Source organism: Anomaloglossus baeobatrachus, chromosome 12, assembly GCF_048569485.1.
Source record: "Anomaloglossus baeobatrachus isolate aAnoBae1 chromosome 12, aAnoBae1.hap1, whole genome shotgun sequence".
NCBI classification, from domain to species: Eukaryota; Metazoa; Chordata; class Amphibia; order Anura; family Aromobatidae; genus Anomaloglossus; species Anomaloglossus baeobatrachus.
The window spans coordinates 35,106,172-35,128,498 of record NC_134364.1 but is presented as its reverse complement, the minus strand read 5'-3'; the positions used below and the strand labels follow the sequence as shown (position 1 = coordinate 35,128,498).

At 42.8% G+C, this 22,327-nt stretch overlaps 1 protein-coding gene across 4 annotated transcripts in view; it reads right to left on the bottom strand.

The window, feature by feature from the left end:
- The window catches only part of CAPN3 (calpain 3), a 149,596-nt gene that overhangs the window by 39,423 nt on the left and 87,846 nt on the right, over window positions 1–22,327 (bottom strand). For all 4 annotated transcript variants that reach the window (XM_075330284.1, XM_075330285.1, XM_075330287.1 and 1 more), the window contains 5 exons: window positions 22,120–22,280; window positions 17,565–17,734; window positions 15,693–15,704; window positions 12,461–12,669; window positions 6,834–6,870 (listed from right to left, as the gene is read on the bottom strand). In XM_075330284.1, coding sequence (XP_075186399.1) covers window positions 6,834–6,870; window positions 12,461–12,669; window positions 15,693–15,704; window positions 17,565–17,734; window positions 22,120–22,280 — 589 coding nt within the window. The remainder of the gene's footprint in view (window positions 1–6,833; window positions 6,871–12,460; window positions 12,670–15,692; window positions 15,705–17,564; window positions 17,735–22,119; window positions 22,281–22,327) is intronic.

The following is a 22,327-nucleotide window of genomic DNA, read 5'->3' as shown; positions in this document are numbered from 1 at the left end:
CAATCCCCCAGTCCTGCAGATTCTGGTGATCCAACCTAAAGTATGGTTCACCCTAGGGTTCTGCCCCCTGTGCTGCGTTGGTCCTAAGGGAGCAATTAAGCTCTACCCTCGGCGACCGTCTTGACCCCTGTGTCCCACCAGAGACACCGGTAAACCCTTCTGCTCTCTTGCTCTCCTGCTAGAGAACTCCTAACTGTTGTGTTGGCTCCTAACTGTTGTGTTGGCTCCTAACTCCCCCTGGTGGCTTATCCCCCCCCCCCCGATTCCCTGTCACTAGTGGGTGACTGTTCCCCATGTTTAGTGACTGCTTTAAAACCTGACCCTAGCCCGGTCCCCATTGGGTGGGCATCCTGGTTGTGTGTATGAATTTGTGTGTGTGGAACCGGTACCGACCTCCTCTGGATCCAGGATAAGTACCGCACCTTAAGTGAGGTGCAGTACCCTGTGGCAACTGAAGCCTCAGGAGCACCACATAAACATCACAAAATATGGAGAGACTGCTGTATTTATATCATGTAGGATACACTGAGATTGGTGTATGTACATCACATAGGATACTGAGGCTGCTGTACTAATATTATACCGTGTCAATTATATAACATACAAATTATGGTGTAAAAACATCACACAGAGTGAGGTATACATCATATAGTACACACAGACTTGTGTATATACAGCATACAGCATAGAGTACAAAGACTTTTGTATATACATCACATAGGACACATTGAGACTGCTATATACTGTACATCATATTTGGAGTCACAGACTGCTGTAAATACATCACATAAGATACATTGAGACTGTTATATACAGTGATAAATAACAGAGTAACAATGTTTTGAACTTTGGATTTTCAGGCTCCATATCTCACCATCCACTACAGCTTTGATCGTCAGTCAACCTTCATTTCATAGACAACCATTTTGGCTATACATAACAATGGTTCATACAAAAATTTGATTTGCAACTATTTAGCTTATAATTAGTTATGCAGATCCTTGACAGGTCACTGCATTGTTACGGTTTTGCTCCTGCTATTTGAGAAAAAAAAATCCTATAAACTACAAATTACAACCTGTTCTTACATTTCTTTTCTCTTTTTAATAAATACAAACCAAAACACAAAAAAAGACCGTGAATAGGTCAAAATCAATGGAATGGTTTATTGATAAAATTAAACAGTGACAAAGTTGCAGAAAAATTGTGTCACTTGTATGTAAAAAAAATAATTAAAAACGCACTACAATCCAGATAACCCAATAAATTGTATGGCAAAAAAATGCAAAGCAGATGCAATAAAGTATATGCAGCAGCTGTATATAATAATAAAAGTGCTAAGTGCAAAAAAAACCCAAATATATATATTTTTTATATATATATATATATATATATATATATATATATATATATATGATTTTCCATAAAGTGCAGATTAGATAGCCACAGTACAAAAAAAAATAACATTTCTATATATAGCCGAAGTGCTTGTGCATAAACCAGCATCACTTGTACGGAAACAAAGTGCAGACAGTGACCATTGTATTTATGCAAAGCAGGAATGACAAATGGTAAAACTAAGCATTGTGTAAGAAAAATGAAATAAAACATAACTGCTGGCTGGAATGCATATATAGTAAATATAAGTATTATATAATTATATATAATTATTATTATATTTGCTATATATGCATTCCAGCCAGCAGTTATGTTGTATTTAATTTTTCTTGCTTAGTTTTACCATTTGTTGTGTGGATTACGTCAGACTTGCAGGGGTGTTTTGGGGTTAATACTTTGGAAAAAGAGGGTGTTTTTTTTAATAAAGGATTTTATCTGTTTTTTTTTTCTGTTTACTTACACGATTAATAATGAGGGGTACTAACCTCGGGCTTGATGACAGCTGTCATGTTTTGAAAAATCACAGCCATAATTAACCCCTTATATTAACCTGATTGCCACTGTACCAGGGAAATCGTGATGAAACGAGTAAAGCGCCGGAATTGGCGCATCTAATGGATGCGACAATTCAGGGCGGCTGTGGGCTGCTATTTTTAGGCTGGGAGGAACCAATAACCATGGACCTCCCCAGCCTGAGAATACCATCTCCCAGCAGTCTGCTTTTATCGTGGCTAGGTATCAAAATTGTGGAGAGGGGACTGCACGCAGTTTTTTAAAATTATTTATTTAAATAATTTTAAAAAAGCCGCATAGGGTCCCTGGTATTTTTATACACAGCTAAGATAATGCGCAAAGCTGTGGTCTACAGCATGTAGCTGTCAGCTTTATCTGCGCTGGGTATCAAAATATGGGGACTCTACTCCATTTTTTCCAATTATTTTTACACTCCACAACCAATCACAGATGCCAGCACGATGGCAGTCTGACTACAACTAATCACAGATGCTATCAAATAATTTCGTAGTGCTTAGAGTTGTTGTGGCATTCTCTCGTTGTCTTGTTGTTTCCACCCTGCTCTTATTTTCCTCCTTTCCTGTCATTGTCTTAGACCTTTGTGTGAGCGTGCTGTGAGATAGAGTTTTGGTTTCCCCTGTTTGTCTATCTCTGTTGATTTTAACACACTCCTGTCCCTGCCCTCCCCTGGGATAGGGGGGAGGTGCTATAAGATTAGGGCTGGTCAGGAGCAATGCAAGGAAGACAGCTCAGACATACTTACATTCAGAGTTAACTGAGAGAAGGGTTAGCTAGGTTCCTCCTAGCCTTAGGGCCAGTCTAGGAGCTCCTGTCCCTAGCTTGCTCCATAACACTCGTGACAGGCATACAGGTAAGACTATTTTCAACATCCTATTACCTGTATGCCCACAGGTTCCCTTTCCGCCAAGCAATTTTTTATGCATAATTTTCTACTTAATAAACTTTTAGAATTTTGTACCATGTTCTTTATATTTTTTTTATATTTTCTGTCTTCAATGCATCACATGGTATACACCAAGACTCTCCTGTATATACCACATAGAATACATGGAGAATGCTGTATATACTACATAGGATACACAGACTGCTGTACACATCATAGAATATAAAAAATAAGAAAATAGTGTGCACACACTTAGAATTAGAAGTATGGGGGAGGTGCTAGTGTAAGAGGATCAAAAATCCCTGATAAATCATATATAAATATAACACTGCACTCTCAATGGGCAAGAATGAATAAAGATATCTCTTTTTCTCAATGCTAATAGATTTTTAATACAGAAGGCAAGATAGCAACAATTGAAAAACATGTGACACTTGCGATAATTTTGCGACAAGTCTGCTGTATAGACATCAAATATAATACACTGGGATTGCTGTATATATAATACATAGGATAGACAGACTGCTGTATATATTACATAGGTTAGAACACTACTGCTCTATGTTTCAGATAAGATTGAGAGACTGAGACTGCTCTATATAAATAACATTATTCACTGCTGTATAAACATTATATAGTGTACACAGAGTCCGCTGTACATATCACATAGGATTATGTGACTAGGATTATGTGACATAGGATACACTGAGACTGCTATATATACATTATAGGGGATACACCTTGACTGCTCTATACTTCACAGAGTATACACTGAGACTGCTGTATACACATCACATAGGATACTCACACTGCTGTATATACAGGGACAAGCAAAAGGGTAACAATGTTTTGAACTTTTGACTTTCAGGGGATGTGCGCACGTGTGCGTATTGTATGCAGTTACGCTGCGTTCTGCACCGCAGCGTAACTGCATGCGTCCTGCGTCCCCTGCACAGTCTATAGAGATTGTGCAGGAGCCATGCGCACGTGGCATATTAGAACGCAGCGCTTCGGCTGCTGCCCGAATCGCTGCATTCTAAGAAGTGACATGTCACTTCTTCCGTGCGGTTTGTATACTGTCTATAGGGAGAGGCAGCATGCAGAGCGCACGTTCTCTGCCAGCACCATGCGCTTCAGAATGGAGCTTTTCAGCTGCGCTCTGAAGCGCACCTTTTAGGTGCGGTGCAGAGCGCACACGTGCGCACATAGCCTTAGCTCCATATCTCACCATCCACTACAGCTTTGAGCGTGAGACTACCTTGACTATACAGACAATCATCTTGGCTTCTCACACATAAATGTGACTTTGAACTATTTATCATATGATTAGTTATACAGATTCTTGTCATGTTACTGCATTGTTACTGTTTTTCTCTTGGTGTTTGAATTTTTTTTTCTCCCTGTATACTACAAATTACAACCTGTTCTCATATTCCCAAAAATCTCAGAGTTGGATTTTGTTGATTCACAAGTGAAAGGTCACTTGTTCAAATTGAGGAGCAGCCATGAAGAAAATTTCCCAAGAAATGGTGGCCCAACCAGTTATTAGGTTTAGAGGGCAATTACGTTTTCACACAGGGCCCTGTAGGTGTGGATTTCTTTTAATAATTCAGACCTTCATTTATAAACTGCATTTTGTGTTATCTTTGTCTAATATTTAAATTTATTTGGTGATATGAAACATTTAAGTGTGACCAACATGTAAAAGAATAAGAAATCAGGAAGGGGGCAAACTTTTTTCACACCCCTGTACCTCATATAGGCTGTACTAATATTGCTGTTTACATATCACATAGGCTATATTAAAACTGCAGTATATACATCACATGGGATACATTGAGACCACTTTATATACCTCATATAGGATCCACAGACAGCAGTATACGTCACATAGAATACACGGAGACTGCTGTATACTGTACACATCACATAGGATGCATTGAGACCACTATATAGAAATCACATAGTAAACAGACAATGTTGTCTACATCACATAGGAAACTCTAAGGGGCACTTTACACACTATGACATCGCTAGCCGATGCTTACGATGCCGAACACGATAGTCCCCGCCCCCATCGCAGCTGCGATATCTTGTGATAGCTGCCGTAGCGAACATTATCGCTATGGCAGCTGCACATGCACTTACCTGCCCTGCGACATCGCTCTGGCCGGCGAACCACCTCCTTATTAAGGGGGTGGGTCGTGCGGCGTCATAGCGACGTCACACAGCAGGCGGCCAATAGAAGCGGAGGGGTGGAGATGAGCGGGACGTAACATCCCGCCCACCTCCTTCCTTCCGCATAGCCGGCGTGAGCCGCAGGACGCAGGTAGGAGATGTTCCTCGCTCCTGCGGCTTCCCACACAGCGATGTGTGCTGCCGCAGGAACGAGAAACAACATCGTAACATCGGTCCTTCCATAATTATGGAAATGACCGACGCTACACCGATGATACAATTTTGATGCTTTTGCGCTCGTTAATTGTATCAAAAACGATTTACACACTCCGATATCGACAGTGACTCCAGATGTGCGTCACTTTCGATTTGACCCCACCGACATCACAGCTGCGATGTCGTAGTGTGCAAAGTACCCCTAAGACTGCAGTATACATCACATAGGCTATACGGAGACTGCTGTATATACATCAAATAGGATACACAGAGTGCGGTCTATAAATTACAGGGAATAATGTAAAACGTCTGTATACATCACAGACTACACAGACTGAAGTATACATCAAATAAGATACACAGAGACTGCTATATGTACACATCACATAGGATACATTGAGGCTGCTGTTTATACATAAAATAGGATAAACTGAGACATCCACCTTATCAGCTAAGTATCGTCCACGCAGAATTATATTTGACTGCTTGAGGGTCCTATTTGAGTGTACCCCTCATTTCTAACACTTGTAGGGTGTAGCCATTATTTTTTGTTTTACGTTTGTGTGCTTCTTTACTGACACACAGATTTCACTATATACATCACATAGGATACACAGACTGCTGTACTATATACATCACATAGGATACACAGACTGCTGTATACACACAGCCACCGTCAAAAGACTGTTGATAATACAGCACTGGATATCACAGTGCAGATAAGTGTAATCGGACAAATAACTTGAGATCATTCAATGCATTTTGCAATGTTAACATATTATTTCACTTAAGTGAAATAACTTTCTAAGTTAAAGCGGCATTCACCATCCTGCAACATGGGGAACATATTGGGTATAGTCTTCTCATTGATTTAAAAGGAAATCGGTCACAAATTTTGCTGTGTATTCTGAGAGCAGCATGGCGTTAGAGCCTGAGACCCCGATTCCAGTGAAGTGTCACTTACTGTACTGTGTATGTTCCTGGTTCAATAAAATCTGTGTTTTAACAGCTGTAGATTATCATTACAGGACTACGTGTCTTGTGCTTCCTAATCAACTGCTCTGTATAACCTCACCTCACCACTGATTAGCAGATTTCTGACATTATTTAGTGTGTTCAGATGCTAATCAGTGGTGGCTGGGGTTATACAGAGCTTAGCATTTTGAGCTCTGCAAGAACAAATGGAAAGAAAACAGGGATTGCATCAAAAGGACAGCAAGCAGACCAGCAAGTGACAGTTCTCGAATCAGGGTCTCAGCCCCTATAACATACTTGCTCTCAGAGTACATAGCAAAAACCTGATGGCAGATTCTCTTCCAGGACATAAAAATATTTTTTCATTATTACTCAAGAGTCATTACTAGGGAAGGAGGTTTTTTTCATGTTCAAAGTATATATATATATATATATATATATATATATATATATGTATATATATATATATATATATATATATGAGCTTTACAGTATTAGGATCCCATCAACCATCATACCTCAGCTTCCTGGATCAAGCAATGTGGAAATGTGAGGGATTCTTAAAAAAGAAGCGTTAATCACAGTTTATCATTGCATGTGTTAGTATATCAAATACTGTATTATAGGAGGTGGAAGACTTAATACTTACACTGGGTCGATCAGCTTCAATTTTGTTTTCAACTTCTCTAAAAAAAAAAAAAGCAAAAAAACAAAACATGATTTTCTAATAGAAAACAAAAAGTGACTACAAGGAATTACGGCTGTCACAAAAGGTCCGACCAACTCAGACTCCACAGCCCTGTGAAGGAAGGAGACTGAGGACATCACCGCTCATCATGGCAGCAGAGTGATGAAAATTTTTGTTTTTTGGCACAACAGAGAATTTTTATAAACTTTGACAACTTTGGCGTCTGGTTCTGTTAAAACTACAGACTACTACGGATCTGACACTCCGCCAGATAACTTCTTTAGCGTCTGTGATCAATGCCGGCAGACTCGGGTGTTGACCTGCAGAGAGGTAATTCATAGGTAGGCTACCAAGAGTTTATTTCTTCTAGTCTGCTTGTTAGTCTCCTTTGATCACATTTTGTGAGGGGAGCCAATTACATCTGCTCCCCTCCTATATAAGCTGGCTAGATCATTCAACCTATAGTTTATCTTAGCTGGTCTGGGGACGTGTTGTGATCCAGACTATCTTGTGGATGTAATACTGGTTGTTGAGTGCAGTTGTGGAGTTAACCCTTGTTGCCTTTTTGTCATTACCTTCCTGCTCTTGCTTTACTCCCGAGTCTCTCATTGTCTATTCTCGTGTGTGCACAGTGTGTCAGAGTTTTGGTTTTCCCTTGTCTGTCTTTATTTGCTTTCCATCATACTCCTGCCCAGCCTTTCCCTCGAGGGGGGGGGGGGGGGTATCAGAGTAGTACTGGTCAGGAGCATAGCCAGAACAGGACTCTGGCATCTCCACCATGAAAAGTAACACTAGGGCCCCCTAGAGTGAGGGACAGCATAGGAGCCACTGTTTATCAGAATACTGAAAACCAAAGAGCAAAAGGACTAAGCGTGCATAGAAAAGTCATAATAAATCCAAATCACAACCTTAATTGATGCATATAAAAGACATTTTTATTGTAAGATATATAAAAACAGGTTGGATTTCCACAATGTTTAATTATATTAAAGTATACAGTGTTTTAAAGAGCACAGGGAAAATGAGGACAGAAAGATGTAGCACATTCACCCAAACATGTAAAGTATGACATGCTGAAGATGAAGTAACCCATGGAACTAAGGTAAATCATATATCAAAGTGACATGCCATGGGGATAGCAGGGTAAGCCAGTTTGGCTGGACAGATGGAGGTTCAGAAGTGAAAAACAAACTCTCTCCAAATCTAAATAGCAGAGATCTCCTTATATCATATCATATATAAGATGCTATATCAGTGCATGCCAACAGAGAAATTTATCCGGAGCATTTCAGAGCTAATACATATTCAGCCAATTGCTGCTTACCCATATGTCAGACTATGCCAGTGAGATCACACAGCGTGTGCCCCTACGCGTCTCGCCTCAAGCGTCATAAAGGGGGAGTGATCAAGAGAGAATGCCATGTTCTGTGGCTCCCTGGCCTATCGGGTCGTCACAAGATATTGTGCAATCTGCTCTTCTGCACAGTATCCACATCCTCCTTGGTTACGGGTCCCTGGCCTTTGGTGTTGCTAAGAACGAGCTAATTAAAACCCTAGAAACACTCTGCACCACACCCACCAGACACACCAATGGGTAGCCTGAAGGGAATAGGGCCGCCCATTTGGGGGTTGGTTGCGGATTGTCAGGAGTGTCTGGAGCAGTTAGTTAAGTGGTGACTCTCGTGAGGAGAGGTCGCAAGTCAGTTGGAGGAGGTCAGGAGCTGGGCTCCTTGTTGTTACTTGGTGGCAGACGTTGGTCTGAGCCTGGTAGGAGCTGGAACCCCGGTCGCAGGGAATCGTGTCAAGGGGCATGGAACTGCCGAGGAGAGCAGCCGGCGGCCTTGAGCCATCTCCGGGCAGGGGGCAGAGCACGACGGGGTGCGTGGACCCTAGGCCGGGAAGTAACTTTACGTGTCCTGGTAATTTACCCAACGAGGGCGATGACTTCAAGATTCGTCCTCCACCCGCTCGAAAATCGGGGTACTAGCGCAACGAGGAGGATAGGACTTTCCCAATATATAGTCCAGCAAATCCCAAGCGTGAACCCTGAGAGCGAGCTCACTCCGTTAGCCATACGGGAGAGCAGGACCCAACTAGTTCTGTACTATAGGGACCAAATAGCAAAGAAGGTGCCAAAGAAAGGGTCACAGGCTAACAAGAAACACCATCGGGCACGGGATCCAGACGTGCTCCCTCCCTGCTGCAGTGGTGCTCAGAATTTTGGTTTACAAGTTGTCGGTGTCAGCGTTATTGGACTGAGTGAGTGCGCAGTGACCTCCTCGACGGTATCCCCACTCCGCCATCACCAAGCCCCGGGGCATTCCCCTACCCACGGAGGGGCTAAACATCTAGCTGCCATCCCATCACCACCGGGCGCTCCCAATAGCAGCGGTGGTATTCCACCTTACCACACACCGTGGGTGGTGTCACGAACTCTAAACACAAAACCCCCTGTAAATACCCCCCTCTTATTTCGGGTGACCGCGCGACCCCTCCCGGGTCCGGAGACTTCTTGAGCCACCGCGGATCTGGATCTGAGCAGTCTTGGCTAATGACGCTGGGGCGGTACAGTTCTCACTGTAGTAACAATACATTGGGGAGGGGTTGGAAATGTTCCAGCAACTCATCCAAAATATGTAAAACAAGTCTTTAATCCATATTATTAAAAAGCCATTGATTGGTCAGATGTAATACAGTGCGTTGTACATGTTTCATGCCCATCAGATTAAGATCCCTGTTGGGCTTCAAACGTATGAGCCGCACTGTATGTATTAGCACATCTGACCAACCAATGCTTTTTTAATAGTATGGAATAAAGACTTGTTTTATATATTTTGGATGAGTTGCTGGATCACTTTTTTCCCCTGGATCTTACTGTGCTGCACCCTTGGACAAGGATTTCTTTCCGTGAACCATTCTGACCTTGGAGCCAACATTTCTTGAGTGAGCAGAAAATCCCCTTTTTTTTCGTTGCTCGTAATAAAAATACAGTATTTGATCTCCGAAACAAAATTGATAAAAAGTGGTCCCTGAAATCAATAATTCCATATACTGTGCTCCTTAAAATAAATATTTATCTGAGGAGGCACAGTATCTAGTATTTCAGGAGGCTCTATGTAGCAAATATTAATTTATTTATTGCATTATTATTAGTGATGGGTGAATGGTATCTATTCGTGTTCAGATAATGGTTACCGAATACAGAATATTATTCCAGTATTGCTCCGTTTCCCCAATGACTTGAATTAGGTTCATTATTCGTGACGAATACCGGAATAGTACTTTAAGCAAGCAGGGGAAGGACTCAGCTCAGACTCCAAGGATTTGAATAAAAGGCATTTCTTTATTTCAATTTTGTTAAAAAGAATATAGCCAAAAAAGTATAATGACAGCGGCTGATAACACTGACAGATGGTAGGTGATGAAAAAAAAACTACGCGTTTCGGCGGTACGCCTTCATCAGGTCCAGGCCTGATGAAGGCGTACCGCCGAAACGCATAGTTTTTTTCATCATCTACCAACTGTCAGTGTTATCAGCCAGTGTCATTATACTTTTTTGGCTATATTCTTTTTAACAAAGTTGAAATAAAGAAATGCCTTTTATTCAAATCCTTGGAGTCTGAGCTGGATCTTTCCCCTGCTTGCTTCTGGTCTATATACGGCTGGCTGCCGTGAACCTTGCTGGGACCGAGGATACTTATCTGGAAGAACTAAGGCTGACTTCCACTGTGGTGAGCGGTTCAACTGTTCTGTGTCTACAACGGAATAGTACATTAGGATCATTACGAATAATCCAAACACTAATAGTTACTATTCGCCCACCACTAGTTATTATTTCAGGGGGTACTATGTATAATATTGATCGGTGCATCAATTATTTTAGGGTCACAATGTACAGAATTATTTTTTTCTCAGGGGGCCAAATGTCTAGAAATATTAGCACAGTTGGGAGGATTAGATCTTTGTAACAAGACAATGCACCCATTTGTGACCTAAAGTTCTGGAGAAAAGGTGATCAACATGTATCTTATAATTATTTTTAAGCTACAGTAAATTTTTAATTAGTCCCTACAGCAGAGAGACCCCCATTTAGGGAAGTGAATATATGGTGGAACTTAATTTTTTTTTTTACTGGCGTCTGTATTACAAATATGACCCCGTCTCTTGTCTAGGGCAATAGCAATTTACCTGAACAGAAATTCAGATTCCACATGGTGTCACTCCAGATTTATCTATAGATGACAGTATGCTGTGCCTTCTGTAAATGTGATATACTCTTCGATCAGCAAAAAGTGCACATACATATTTCACATTGACTAGACAGCAGGGGGGAATATCTGATTCCAAATGTCAGAAGTGACTTAACCGGGGCTCTTGCCTATTGGGGGAGTTGAGATCTCCTTCTCCTGCTTTTGGAACTACCTTACATCTGTATTGGAGTTACGGAAATAGAATAAGATTTCAAAGGTCCTGTTATTTCTGTCATTTCCAATAAAGAGACACATGAACACCTGTCTACTACTTTCTCAGTTGAGCATGGCTGTCGAACCGGGGATTCCCAGCCAGCCTCCCACGCTGGTACTTACCAGGCCTCAAACTGCATAACGGCTGCGATCCAACGAGGGCAGGCCCAATGAATTCAGCATGGCTATCAACCGTACTAGTTTGAGTTCAGCATGGCTGTCGACATCAACTGAATGAGGGATTCCCAGCCAGTCTCTCACGCTGGTACTTCCCAGGCCTCACACCGCATAACGGCTGCCTTCCAATGAGGGCAGGCCCAATGAGTTCAGGATGGCCATCCACAATACTAGTTTTTGAGTTCAGCATGGCTGTCGACGTTTACAGAACTGGGGATTCCCAGCTAGCCTCAGATGCTGGTATTTGCCAAGCATCAAACTGTGTAACGGCTGTGATCCGACGAGGGCAGGCCCAATCAGTTCAGCATGGTCGTCAACCATACTACTTTCAGAGTTCAGCATGGCTGTTGACATCTATGGAACTGGGGATTCCCAGCCAGCCTCCCACGCAGATACTTGCCAGGCCTCAAACTGTAACGGCTGTGATCTGACGAGGGCACACCCAATCAGTTCAGCATGGCCGTCAACCATACTACTTTTTGAGTTCAGCATGGCTATCGACATCTACGGAACTGGGGATTGCCAGGCAGTCTCCCACACTGGTACTTACCAGGCCTCAAACTGTGTAACGGCTGCGATACAATGAGGGCAGGTCCAATGAGTTCAGCATGGCCGTCGACCATACTACTTTCTGAGTTCAGCATGGCCGTCGACCATACTACTTTCTGAGTTCAGCATGGCCGTCGACCGTACTACTTACGGACTTGGGTCTATCCCATATTCCTAATACATGGGGGTCCTGGAGATGGCCTCATAGAGCACATTAGTTTTTACTGACATGTAACATATATATGAGCAGCCATAGGACACATGCTGGTGCCTAGATAGTCATTGGCCCCACAGAAAATGTGTGCTGCACTGTACACAGAATGCGACAACAAGCGTCATGCACCGCTGCTATATAGGATTCTACATAACAAAAGAAATTAGACATTTATATGAACTTACTCAGAGATGTTTCTTTTTTCAGAGAAGACTCTTAAGATGAATTCTCCTTCCTGGTGAGGTTCATAAGTGGAGGGGATGATGACGTATTCACTGGGAGGTAGTCTGAAGCGTTGGGACACTTCTCTCATGTTGATATATGACTTGCACCTATCCTTGGACGCGTTGTATAGAAAGAAGTCTTTTTGTAAATGCTGCTTATTGCCGTGCATCTAGAGGGAAAGCAGACATTTTTACATGAAGTCCGGTGATAATTTCTTCTAACTTTTTTTTATTCATTTTAAGCGTTACACAGTAAATGCTCAAAAATTAGATTGACAATAATGCATAAAAAAAAGCTAAATTTTATATGAGTCTTTTGTTATAATATATCATTTCTGTGCCCAAACTGAATAAGTAACACATGGGACATTAGTATAGGGTGAGGCTTGTAGATTAATAGAAATTATATAGCTATGGATAGATTGATATACAAGAAATTGTAATCCATTGAAACATAATTGCATGTTAACGGGAATCTGTCAGCAGGTAAAGGGGGCTTTACACGCAACGACATCACTAACGAGATGTTGTTGGGGTCACGGAATTCGTGACTCACATCCGGCCTCGTTAGCGACGTCGTTGCGTGTGAAACGTACGAACGACCGCTAACGATCAAAAATACTCACCTCATCGTTGATCGTTGATACGTCGTTCTAATCCCAAATATCGTTGATGGTGCTGGATGCAGGTTGTTCGTCGTTCCAGAGGCAACACACATCGCTATGTGTGACACCCCAGGAACGAGGAACAACACCGTACCTGCGTCCTTCGGCAACGAGGTGGGCGTCACTTTCTTTCTACTGCTCTCCGCCCCTCTGCTTCAATTGGACGGCTGTCGTGTGACGTTGCTGTGACACCGCACCAACCGCCTTAGCTTAACTTAGTTTAACTAACTTAGAAAGGAGGCGGTTCGCCGGCCACAGCGATGTCGCTAGGTAGGTTAGTCCGTGTGACGGGTACTAACGATATTGTGCGCCATGGGCAGCGATTTGCCCGTGACGCACAAACGACGGGGGCGGGTGCTTTCACCAGCGACATCGATAGCGATGTCGCTGCGTGTAAAGCAGCCTTAAGAGATACTGAATCCAACAATGAATCACTTACATTACAGGCTGCAGCTGTTCTGACACAATCAGAATTTTTAGATTTAGCCATGTAGCAGAGCTGAGAGAGCTGACCCCGCCCACACCAGGCTCTCTATAGAGATTGAGCATTGACAATGAGATGTCAATCAGTGGAGGGGCATGCTGGACTGATGTGTGTGACATTGTAGTCCGAACAATGAGATGTCCTGCTGCTTTAACAAACAGTAAATAAACTACAGATTGGATCTTGACAAGACAGGCATCTCTGAATTCTATGTTTTAACCCTTGCACCATGCTGTCTTCAGATTACATAGCAAAGGGACAATGACCCCCTTTTTTTCTGTACCCTATAACATTTTTGGAAAAATTCAGTAAAAATAATATTGAAACAGATTACATAGCAAAAATCTGCTGACAGATTCCCTTTACAAATGTTCTTAAAAATGCTGGGTTCTTCCTCTCTGTGATGTAACTGTTGAAACATCTCTTCTGAGTCACATTTTATAGAAGTAATGAATAAGAGGTATGCCCACTTATGTTAGAAGTATGGACACCAAGATATCAGTGGAGAGGATCCTCAAAGAGGTCAACAATATAAGAGGTGTAGTGTATCCGCTGGGTAATTTGCCAACACTTAAGGCTGCTTTACACCAGACAATCTATCGTGCGATAGATCGTCGGGGTCACGGTTTTTGTGACGCACATCCGGCATCGCTGGCGATGCCGGCCTGTGTGACACCTCCTAACGACGCAGTATCGCTCACAAATCGTGAGTCGTGTACTGCTCGTTAGGTTCCATAATATCGTTTAATTTAGTTGTTCATCGTTTCCGGGGTAGCACACGTCGCTCCGTGTGACACCCCGGGAACGATGAACAGCAGCTCACCTGCGTCACGCGGCCGCCGCCGGCTATGTGAAGGAAGGATGTGGGCGGGATGTTTACGTCCCGCTCATCTCCGCCCCTCCGCTTCCATTGGCCGGCGGCCGTGTGACGTCGCTGTGACGCCGAACGTCCCTCCCACTCCAGGAAGTGGACGTTTGCCGCCCACAGCGTGGTCGCACGAGAGGTAAGTATGTGTGACGGGAGTTACTGACTTTGTGCGACACGGGCAGCGATTTGCCCGTGACGCAAAAAGGACGGGGGCGGGTACGATCGATTGTGAAATCGCACAATCGGTCGTACCGTGTAAAGCAGGCTTTACACTTGTTTAACATACTCCTGTCTCAGAGGTTTCACATAAAACAAAGGGAAAATGCATTTCCCTATATTGTTTCTATATTTTATTTAATGGTGGCCCACAATGAAAACAGTCTGGGCCTCTTAGGCACACTGTGTTGTCAGACACTGGCACCGCCGTTGAGCTTTCCTAGGTAAAGCGGCTTCAAGAAAATACCGGTGGTCATCTTCCTGAAGTGGCTTTGCCGTCATTATTACAACGTGCCGCTGTCCTAGTCTTTCATTCTTTACCGTCATGATAGAGTGCTGGTGGCTACCCAATGGAGGCCGCCCGAAGAAGGAACACGTCAGTTCTTCAAGCCTTGAATTAGTTAAAAGAAGTGAGTGGCGCAAGACGGAACATCTGGACTGTGTCATTTTGACATTGTTGTGCACTATATTGATTTCATGGGGCGCTTTGGTGGGGCCTTTTCAGGAAAATACCGGGAGGAATCCACGTGAAAAAGATTGTGTGCACATATACTTTTTATTTCAAGGTTTTTGTTTTTGCTGATTATGCGTCTTTTTAGAAACATTTCTTGGGTAACAAATGCTTGTTTTATGAATTTTTTGATCCTATAGAGACGCTTATGCCTGTAAAAGGTCCAAACCTAGAGCTTGGTGTATTTAACAAAACAAAAAATCAAGTCCCAAAAATCCACCAAAAGTGTGAAATAAACACCCCAAGAAAATAATCAGCAAAAAATAAATCTAAAACACAAAAGTGTGAAACCATCCTTATAGTAATAATTTGGCTCAGATGAGATTAACTTAGGTTTCTTGTTGAGTTGATCATGATTATTTATTACTAGACCCAACTGGACTTTGTAAAATGCCATGAAAGTGGTAAACTCAAGCACGTCTTCATTACTTCTTCCATGTATATCATACCTCTTTCGGAACCTTGAAGGTAAAAAAGAGAAAAGGAGAATGTTAAATATTAATTTGCTATTATAAGGTTATGAAGAAATTATAGAATCTGATCTATGAGCGCTCAACGGAAAAAAACATAAACAAAACTGGAGTATTGAATGCTAAGGCTAGGTTCACATTTCCGTCAATTTGTATCAGTCACAATCCGCGGCTCTGGTAAACAGCGGAATCTGTTTGGCGGATTCCGTTGTTCCCATATACTTGTATGAGCGGCGGATTGTGACTGATGACGCTAAGTTGCATCCTGCGCTCAACTTATCAGTCGTGGAACGACTGACCGTCGGGCGGCAGGAATGCAGCATGTAGCGTTTTTTGAGCAGAGGAATCCTTTTGATTCTGCTGCACATGCACTCTCTCGGCGGCCGAACGATCAGCTGATCGCCCAGCGGCCGCCTTCTGTGAGCGATCAGCTGATCACCCGGTGGCCGCCTTCTGTGAGCGATCAGCTGATCACCCGGCGGCCGCCTTCTGTGAGCGATCAGCTGATCACCCGGTGGCCGGCTAATGAGAGCGATCAGCTGATCACCCGGCGGCCGCCTTCTGTGAGCGATCAGCTGATCACCCGGCGGCCGGCTAATGAGAGCGATCAGCTGATCGCTCTCATTAGCCGGCCACCAGGAGATCATCTGTTCGCTCTCAAAAGCCGGCGGCCGGCTATTGTGAACGATCAGCTGATCGCTCTCTCGCTCACGTTTTACAACGTAATCGACAATGAATTCTATTATTGTCATCCTTTGTCCCAACGCATCAGTCACAAGCATCAAGCAACGCATGTAACTGGTGCAAAACAACGGAACTATGAACCTAGCCTAAGCTGAACTACTATAGCCATTAACTTGTAGAATTAATTAATTGTTAATTAATTAATTAATTGTTTAGCATTTAACTTAAAGGGGTTGCCCAGACCTAATATATTGAAGACCCAGCCATAGGATAGTTCGTTAATATCTGATCCATTACTAGACACTCCGACCAATCAGCTAGCTGTTATTTCCTTCTGCCGGATGTAGACTGTATAGAGCGCCTGAACAACAGAGCTCTTATATTTTTTTACCTATCTTATTGATGAAATATTGATAGATCATCAATATGTTAATCTTCAAAAATTTCATGAACGTCAGCCCTCAACAATCATAAAAGCCGTCATGCAAGTTTACATCAAATTCTACTAACATGCGAATACTTCACAAAACTAGACAAAACAAAAAATATATGCCACATAGTCAACACGACGTGACAGGAGTGAATACAAATGCAACCGCTCATCTTCTAATCTTCTTTAGGAGAGGAAACCCACGCAAACACGGGGAGAACATACAAACTCCTTGCAGATGGTGTCCTTGGTAGGATTTGAACCCAGAACCCCAGCGCTGCAAGACTGAAGTGCTAACCACTGAGCCACCATGACGCACATTGACATTGTACATTGTATCAAAGTGTCATATCCTCAGTGTTGTCCCATGAAAAAATATAATAAAATATTTACCAATATGTGAGGGGTGTACTAATTTTTATATATATTGTGATATACTGTAATCCAGATGTTGGAATAGGGTATGTACTATACTTTCACTATGAAAACACCCAACTAGTGGCGTCCTAGAAACGAAAGCAGCTGTCTCCTTGTCCATCAATCATCAGTTAATTGCGTATTGTCCTGATGATTGGAAGCAGCAGAGTGCTGTTAGTGACATTTTGGTGGCAGCGGTGGGATATCTGTATGATCTCCCAGACTGCCTCCGTGACAAAATACCTTTATTAATATTCTCAAATTCACACCAACATTTATGATACTATATTTTATGTATATATATATTTTAATTCTCCCACCTCGTAAATGGCAAATCCAATGGTGAAAAGATTGGCTCCCGCTTTCCGATCTTTCCGCCGATTCTTCTGCATTAAAGCGACAAGGAAACTACAAACGACCTCATTGTCATCGGGGTCATCATCTTCTTCAAGCAGCTTTAGACGATACTGAGGATTAGTCCAGTAAGTGTCTGTAATGATTGAAATTACATCATTAGCTGTTTTCTAAATGTTAAACTAGTGTAACGCCTACCTGGATCCACAGACTCAGACGACTGTAATGGACAGGCGAGGGAAGCCACTCACCAAGGAGGACCCCTACAACCCTGAAACCCTTTAACCCCTTTACAGGGATTTGGAATTACACAGGGCCCAGGGTGATCACTACCTGTGGCAGGTTGCAGTCCGAGAGAGTAGTAGTCAGGCGGGGTCAAACCAGGAATAGCAGAACAGGGACAGAATCAGCAGGCAAAGACGTAATCAGAAAACAAGCAGAGGTCAAATCCGGATCGGGCAGCGAGGTACACAAACAGCAGGCAGGAGGGTAGTCAGGAAACAAGCGGTAATCAGCACCCGAAAGCACAGAACAGGACACAACAGGAGCCAGAATTTTCAGAACTATCTCTGGCAGAGATCAGCAGACAGGAGGGGCATTAAAAAGGGTGTGGTATCTTCCCATAGGCTGTAGCTGAATGATGGTACTTCAGCTGGGAGACACCCTCCACCTACAGTCAGCTAGTGGCACTGCAGATCCCCAGGAAACCCAGACCAGTGGATGAGCGTAGCCTGCGCCCACCAGCGCCGCTGGCATCGACTCCTCTCCCATCACCAGCACCATCCACGGCAGGAAGACGGTGTCGCCTGGCGATCGGAGTAGAAGTCGAAGGAGCGGACTCCGGTGGTGACGTAATAACTAGGTGCAAATGAGCGTGTAAAAAGAAAAAAAAATGGTCCCATTTTCATCCAGAAATGTGGAATTTTTTTTTTTTTAATTTGCCATCTACAGTATATGCAATTTGTTATTTTACAGTAGCAGTAATTAATCATTTCACAGGCAGATCCAGTCTGAATTTTTGTTCATTATTATCTGCACTGCCCCATTGGATAACATGGGTCAGTGCGCTAGCTTACAAAAGATCGCATAGCACATGTCCGATTTATACGCATATCTGTATAAGCCCAAAGCATTAACGATCATTTCTGATCATTGCCCCATGTAAACACTGTCAAGAAGCAACAGAACATTGATCCACTTGATTATTCCCCATTACATCTCCCATGAATCTTGAAACCATTGTTGGTTAGCATTAGGTCCACACATGTAGACAGACGTGCTGCTGAGAGCAATATATCATCATCACATGAATGCTCATTGGCATAAAACCTTAAAAAAAATATTACAACATGTAAACTGATGCTAAGGAACAGCGATAAATGTTTTACATGTATATTGTCCTTCAATAAGGGATGAGGCTGTCCAAAGTCTTTACATAAATTGCCAGCAATGCCTGCTAAGTAAAAGATTTTTCACGTAGCAAAGATTCTTTATTGTATCCTTAGTGTCATTTTTTAATCATTTTTTCCATCTCCATCTGCCTCTCTGTGCATCCAGCATTCACATAGCTGAATGGGTATTCTTTCGATTGCATCATTCAACAGCACCCTGCTTCTCTTTAGTGCTGCAGTAACCTCTCTCACCAGTTTATGGATAGTCCTGCACTCACCCCCCAAAAAATGTAGTTAAAAATGGTGATACTTTATTTAATCCATATAAAAAACACATAATTGAAAATAGGACATCCTGACATACAGTACATCAAATGCAGCTCAGCCCTCTGGTGTAATCTTTGTGGTGACAAGTTATTACAATCTCTGTTGTTTAGGCAGAGTAGAAGGCAGGACTGTTCATGTCTGCTAGAAACAAAGGCCAATGATGTAAAAACACATGCAGCTATGTTTCTATAGATGCCAGAAGAGAAAATCAAGACCATACAGCAAAAGTGGGTATTCTAAATGCAGAATATACTATATGTCCATGGAGCAGGCATGAACAACCAGGAACACTGGAATTACAGCAGGATGGATCCAATGGCAAGTAGAGGGTAAAAGCCTGGAGGGGCATCCTTAGTGGGGTGAATTGTGCACAACAGGGCAGATTTGTTATTCCAATCTATATTGGCCACTACAATATTTACATCCTTTTCAATATGAAGTCATATACAACAAATGTCAAGTTCTTGGTCTAAACCTTTACGAAAGTGTCATAAATTGGCCTTGAGTCTCAGGGGAAAACTTTTCTCCTTGCGGAGACTGACAAACTAATCCGGCTGTCAGTGGTGAGGAGTCTTACAGCTGCAATGCTCCTCTGGGAAATAAATCCTAGGTCATATGAAAAGGCTGGTTAAAGGGCCACTTTTGACTTTTAGGATTGCTACTTCCTATAGGTGGCGCTAGAGTTTGTCCCCTTCCTCCCTGAAGAGACAATATGAATAAATTGGCCTGAACACCATGGCCTCTGAAGTGAATAAGACTCTTCATTGTTTGATAATGAACACTGTTGATTTTTAATTTAAGGGTCTTTTAAGTCACCAATTCTTATTTTGACCTGCGGCTTTGTCTTTGCCTTTTCAGAATAGGTTGTTGTGTGTGTATATGAAGAATACTACTATTTATGGCCATTATATGGCTTGTAACCTGCGTATGTATCCAGTTTCCACCTTTGCAAATCTATAATTCTCAATTCTCTTTGAACTAGTAGAAGGAATCTAGCTCCTATGAAGTCTCCCATACTGCCACGCTAGGTACGGGGAAGTACCAAGCGAATGGCAAAAAGGAAAGGAAGGAAACCTTGTGTCTAGGGATTGGGTAGCTTGTCACCCCTGACCAAACCTACTGCTGGTCCCTGGAGTCCCTCACCACCCTAGATAGGTTCCGCACCTATGCGCCGACCCGGATATCTGACCCTAGATATCCCTAGAGCTGGACCCTAAATAGGGAACAGATGGGATGATCTCTTCATCCACCCTACTAAACATGATAGAAGATACAAGGAGGACACACACGGGGAAAATGCATGAACTCCTTATCTACAGATGACACAGGTCATCAGGTTCCGCTACGTTTTCAGCAATGATACAACAGAGGAGTACAAGCCACCTGCTTGCAATCAAGGCTTGAATGAACTGAAAAATATCACCAGCACCAGTCCAGGGCAGAAGGGAGTATTTAAGCACCAAGAGAATACTGATGATCAGCAGCTGGGTGGAAAGCGAGCACCTGCTGGGTCCAAAAGGGGGAGAGATCAAAATCCAGCAGGAATGCTACCTATATTATTACTGACAGCAGGAACAATGGAAAGTCAGGGCGCATTCTGTGCAGCCAAACGCTGTGACCTTCTATGGCCAGAAACAACATGACTGTCTGTCACCTTTGACACATACACTTGATTTGCATATTTGCATATTTCCCAGGGATCAATGCACGTAGGATTTCACTGTGTTGAGCGCCCTCGTTGGCGGTCGATAGTGTTTTCTCTGGCTGATCTCCCCGAGATCAGTGATTGTTTTACCTTTGACACATACACAGTACACACAGAGAGATGAGGACCTCCTGATGTTATTCCCCTATGTAGCACAAGGACAGACATAGGAGGAGGATGGGAAACACAATACAGCAGGATTTAGCAGGGTACCTGCCCGTCCAGTTCTGGGAGAAGCTAAATCATATCTACAAAGCTGTTGCTGGTTCTCTGTGCTTCCCTGCCGGTGTCTCTCTGTTTCTCTTCCCCCTACAATCCCTTTATGTCCTATTGGCAGTCCATTTTTCTTTGGTTTAGCTAGATTTGAGTTGTTTTAATTTTTAAGACTGGATTGAGAGTTTAGGAGAAGTGTCTCATAAGTGGAGAAAGAGGCAGAAGTCTCTGATATATCACAAAGTTTCTTATCTGTACTATTGATTTTGTTGAGGAGAGCCTTTCCATTAAATACTTAATTAACCTCTTGACTATTACATAATTCAGGTTTCAGATCATGCACATGACACAGATATAAAGATGGCTGCCATTTCCTGTTCTCCACACCTTGCCTGGAATACAAGGAATGTCCAGATGTAAGAAGATACCATATAAGGAAAGACCCACTAGCCAAGCTAGAGGACCACGCCACAGATCAGAAGACACCATGGATTCCTCCACTGATTTCAGACCCGCCCATCAACAGCAACACGGATCTCCCCATTGGCTGGCCCATGAACTGTCCCACTAAATGGGCATATCTGAACTTGTGTACACCCCTAGTCTATATCAGAGGATGCATGCACTGTATTGCTCTCTTGGCTGCCATTTTTACTGTGATCAAGAAGAGATTTCACATCCGACTGTCTGGCGTGAATTCTTAACGCATGCACTTGGTCCACACCAATTAGGCCAGACAGTTGGCAACAAGTGATCTCTGGTTAAGACTTCACCCTAACAATTTATGCAACATTTGTTGAAACTACAGTAACCACTTGTGTTTCCTTCATTTTGGCCATAAATGTACTAAAATGTGATGCCTGTAAATGTAAAGAGAACAATTACCTGGAAAGTTTCGACATCCACCAGCAGAGCAGCCTCTGACCCACCGTCCTTCATTAACGGAAACCGTCCATGTCTGGAGTCTGTCTGACTCTAAGGCATCGGCTGTCAGGTTACAGATTTCTAGTTTTGTAAAATTCTTCATAAAATCATCAAATGACATCCTGGAGATAAAGTGAAACCAGCGAAAATTAAATTGTGACTATGGAAG